This window comes from Poecilia latipinna, unplaced genomic scaffold (genome assembly GCF_001443285.1).
Source record: "Poecilia latipinna isolate Pla-1442-1.1 unplaced genomic scaffold, P_latipinna-1.0 Scaffold6436, whole genome shotgun sequence".
Classification (NCBI taxonomy): Eukaryota; Metazoa; Chordata; class Actinopteri; order Cyprinodontiformes; family Poeciliidae; genus Poecilia; species Poecilia latipinna.
Window position 1 is genome coordinate 2,082 of NW_015119052.1, and position 3,475 is coordinate 5,556.

A 3,475-nucleotide genomic window follows, 5' to 3' on the forward strand; every position below is an offset into this window, starting at 1 on the left:
GTTACAAAGTAACCAAGGCAACAATGCTAAATAATAGCAAAGGAGGGCTTGGGGGCGGGGGGAGAGAGACCTGCACTTGAATTTACTTGAGCATAATTTTTTTTCTTCAATTTCTTTTGCATAATTTATTTCATTTTGCAGTTTTAGTCATTTTAATCATCTATCTTAAGATAAATAATTGCATGTTTTATTAAGATGTGTATTCATTTCTGTCACTTCCTTCTTTGCTTTTTTTCTTTCATTATGTCTATTTATTTATTTATTTATTTATTTATTTACTTCCTTTTCATATCCTGGGTTTAGCTTTTTCACATCGATACCCATATTTGACTTTGAAGTCGGGTTTGGTGAAAAATCTCCAAGTTTCCAACTCAAAATTTCAGAAGATATTCTCCTCAAATTTTTCAGTCTTTAAGCTCCGTTACAAAAAACAAGCAGGTTTGGAGATAAGCGGATAAAATTAGAAATCTAAAATGTTCACAAAATCTATTGGCGTAAAAGTTACAAATTCAGATTTTTCAAAGTTTTCACCAGGTTCATTCCAATGTGTGACACACTGTAAAACAAACAACAACAAAAAAAGCCTTCCTCGAGTATGTAGCGAAAAGCGGCGACTACAAAACTCCAAGATGCAGATGGAGGAATGTTAAAAGGAAATGCAAGAAATAAATAAACGGGAGGAAATGACGCGCAAATAAAGGGTTCAAATACTGAAAGAAAAACTATCATGGAAACACTTTTATGGTGAAGTTATACACTATTTGTTGGAGTTTACCTGCAGAAAATAGTAAATTACTCAACCTAAAGTAAAATCTTCTGATTATACTACTTGTTCCATCTGAGAGCGACCAAAAGAAGAAGCGCGTCGCAGGTGTTTGAGTGTGTTCTGCTGCAGCAGTCTGACGGTGTTTGCTCGTGTTTAGGCGGAGGGCGATCGCCTGCCTCCCGGCCACACGGTCAGCCAGCTGGAAACCTGCAAAATCCGCAGCATCCGCGCCGGGACTCTGGAGCGCCTGGTGGAGACGCTGCTGACGGCTTTCGGAGACAACGACCTCACCTACACCTCCATCTTCCTCTCCACCTACAGAGCCTTTGCCAGCACCCAGACTGTACTGAAGCTGCTGCTGGACAGGTATAGGCCGGATAATTTTTAGTTTTGTTTTGTTTTCTTCATTTTTTAAATCTACATAAAAAAGAAGAACATGATATACATACGGAAGAGGATTAGGGCCACTGGCTGACTTTAATCTCAGAATTCTGACTTGAATCTCAGAATTCTGAAATTAAAGTCAAAATTCTGAGATTAAAATCTGACTTTAAACTCAGAAATCTGAGATTAAAGTCAGAACTGTTTTGTTTTTTTTGTTTTTCCAGTGGCCCCAATCCTCTTCCATATGTATATGATTGTGAACGGCTGCAAGTTTATTAAATTGATTTTTTTTTTTTTTTGGTTTTTTTAATCTCTGGCAGGTATGGGAGTGTGGAAGAAAATGATCAGGAAGGCACTGAAAGCAGTGAAGCCATTAGAAAGTGAGACTCGGTTTCAATACGTCACAGTCACTTCCAGCCGAGCTCCTGTTGGCATCAGTGATTAATTACACGCGTCTGTCTCTGTGCACCGACAGCGCCCTGGCTTCCATCCTGCGTGCCTGGCTGGACCAGTGTCCCGAGGACTTCCAGGAGCCTCCGGACTACCCCTGCCTCCACAGGCTGATGGAGTACCTGCGCAAAGCTCTGCCAGGTTCAGAGGCGCTCCGACGTGCAGAGGGTCTGCTAGAGCAGCTGCAGGGTCAGGCCAACATGGACGAAACAGACGGTATCGGTGTTTTTTTTGTTTTGTTTTTTTTGTGTGTGTGTTTAATTTCCTCTCTGTTTTTCGTCAATTTATTTGGAGACTAATAATTTATTTATTTATTTATTTATTTTTTGGTCTGTTTTTAGTTGGTTTCCAGGGAAACAGCTCCTTCTGCCTCGGGGAGGACGAGGAGGTGGAAATTGAAGTCCAGGAGGACTTCCTGTCGTTTGAGGCCGACCTGGTGGCCGAGCAGCTGACCTACATGGACGCGGTAAGAGGAGGGAGAGGAAATGGAAACATTGCACATTTTTATGATGCTTTTCCTCTGAAAATATCCCTCCGTTTACAGCCTTCGTCAGAGGAGGCCGCTGGATGTTTTCTGAACGCCAAATGCAGAAAAATTCAGAAATATTTTAATGTGATGATCCCACAAGAAAACTTTGGAATTTCATATGTTTGTTTAAAATCAAATACTTTGTAAAAAAAAAAAAAAATTGATTAATGTATCCTAGTAAAGTCAGAGAAGCTCATCTTAAGTACATCTGAAAAAGCTTCATTACTGTTTATGAAACCAGATGATGAAAATTTCTCGCGTGTTGCCATCACGTGTGACAAAAAAGTGAATTAAAAAGCCTCACAGAAACTTATCTGTTTTGGATATTTTAAGAAATTTTTTTCTTAAAAAATTAAGAAAATACTTTTTTATTTTTTTTAGAAAATAAGAAAATGTGTAGAGGTTTTTTTTCTCTCTATATATATAAAGTGAAATTTTTGCTCGGCTTTCAGTTTTGGCCCCTTTTCAAGTACTTTACTTTCCCGCCGATTCTTTGATACCTTACTTCGACAAGTAAAAGTAATTGAATAAAAACTTTGAGACTTGACAAAAAGTTAGAAACTTTTTCAAATATCTATATGATCTCAATCTGCACAAGTTGTAGAAGCAAAAGTTGAGCTGTTAGAGCACCAAACATCCATTAGCACCACATACGCCGACTAATTTGAGAAATTACTCAAGCTACTTGAACTTACGCTGCTCTTGTGTGGAAATCCAGCTATTTCTGCGCTGGACTCACAGCTCCTCTTGGCCATACTCAGCAGCAGTTTCTGTATCTTTTCTTTCCAGCTGTTGTTCAAGAAGGTCGTCCCCCACCACTGCCTGGGCTCCATCTGGTCCCAGAGGGACAAGAAGGACAACAAGCACAGCGCTCCCACCATCCGCGCGACCATCACCCAGTTCAACGCCATCGCCGCCTGCGTGGTGAACACGGTGCTGAAGCACAGACAGCTCAGGCCGCACGTCAGGGCGAGGGTCATCCAGCGCTGGATAGACATTGCCCAGGTCAGGAAAAGTCCCAGAAGCATCCCAGATTGCGGACGGAAAGTTGCGGGCCACATTGTGACCGTTTGCTTGGTTTCTCTGCGCAGGAGTGCAGGATACGCAAGAACTTCTCATCCCTGAGAGCGATTGTGTCGGCGCTGCAGTCCAACCCTTTGTACAGACTGAAAAGAGTGTGGGCCTGTGTTCACAAGTAAGCATTCAGCCTCTCCAGTGTGCATAGTAATCTGTTTTAAACAAGTCGGACTTTTGGCAGAATTTCCTGGAAGCAAGTTGCTGCGTTTTTTTTTTTTTTTTTTTTTTTTTTTTTTTTTCACCTCATTTTTCACACCTTTTTTTCTCCC

The 3,475-nt window shown here is 40.9% G+C and overlaps 1 protein-coding gene across 1 annotated transcript; it reads left to right on the forward strand.

The window, feature by feature from the left end:
* The first annotated feature begins 735 nt into the window (after positions 1–735).
* On the forward strand, positions 736–3,362 carry LOC106943939 (ral guanine nucleotide dissociation stimulator-like 1). Its single transcript, XM_015027232.1, has 6 exons — positions 736–1,132; positions 1,471–1,530; positions 1,626–1,816; positions 1,942–2,066; positions 2,919–3,134; positions 3,221–3,362. The coding sequence occupies exons 3-6, from the start codon at positions 1,714–1,716 to the stop codon at positions 3,326–3,328; spliced, it is 552 nt and encodes a 183-aa protein (XP_014882718.1). The 5' UTR covers positions 736–1,132; positions 1,471–1,530; positions 1,626–1,713; the 3' UTR covers positions 3,329–3,362.
* Positions 3,363–3,475: the final 113 nt, after the last annotated feature.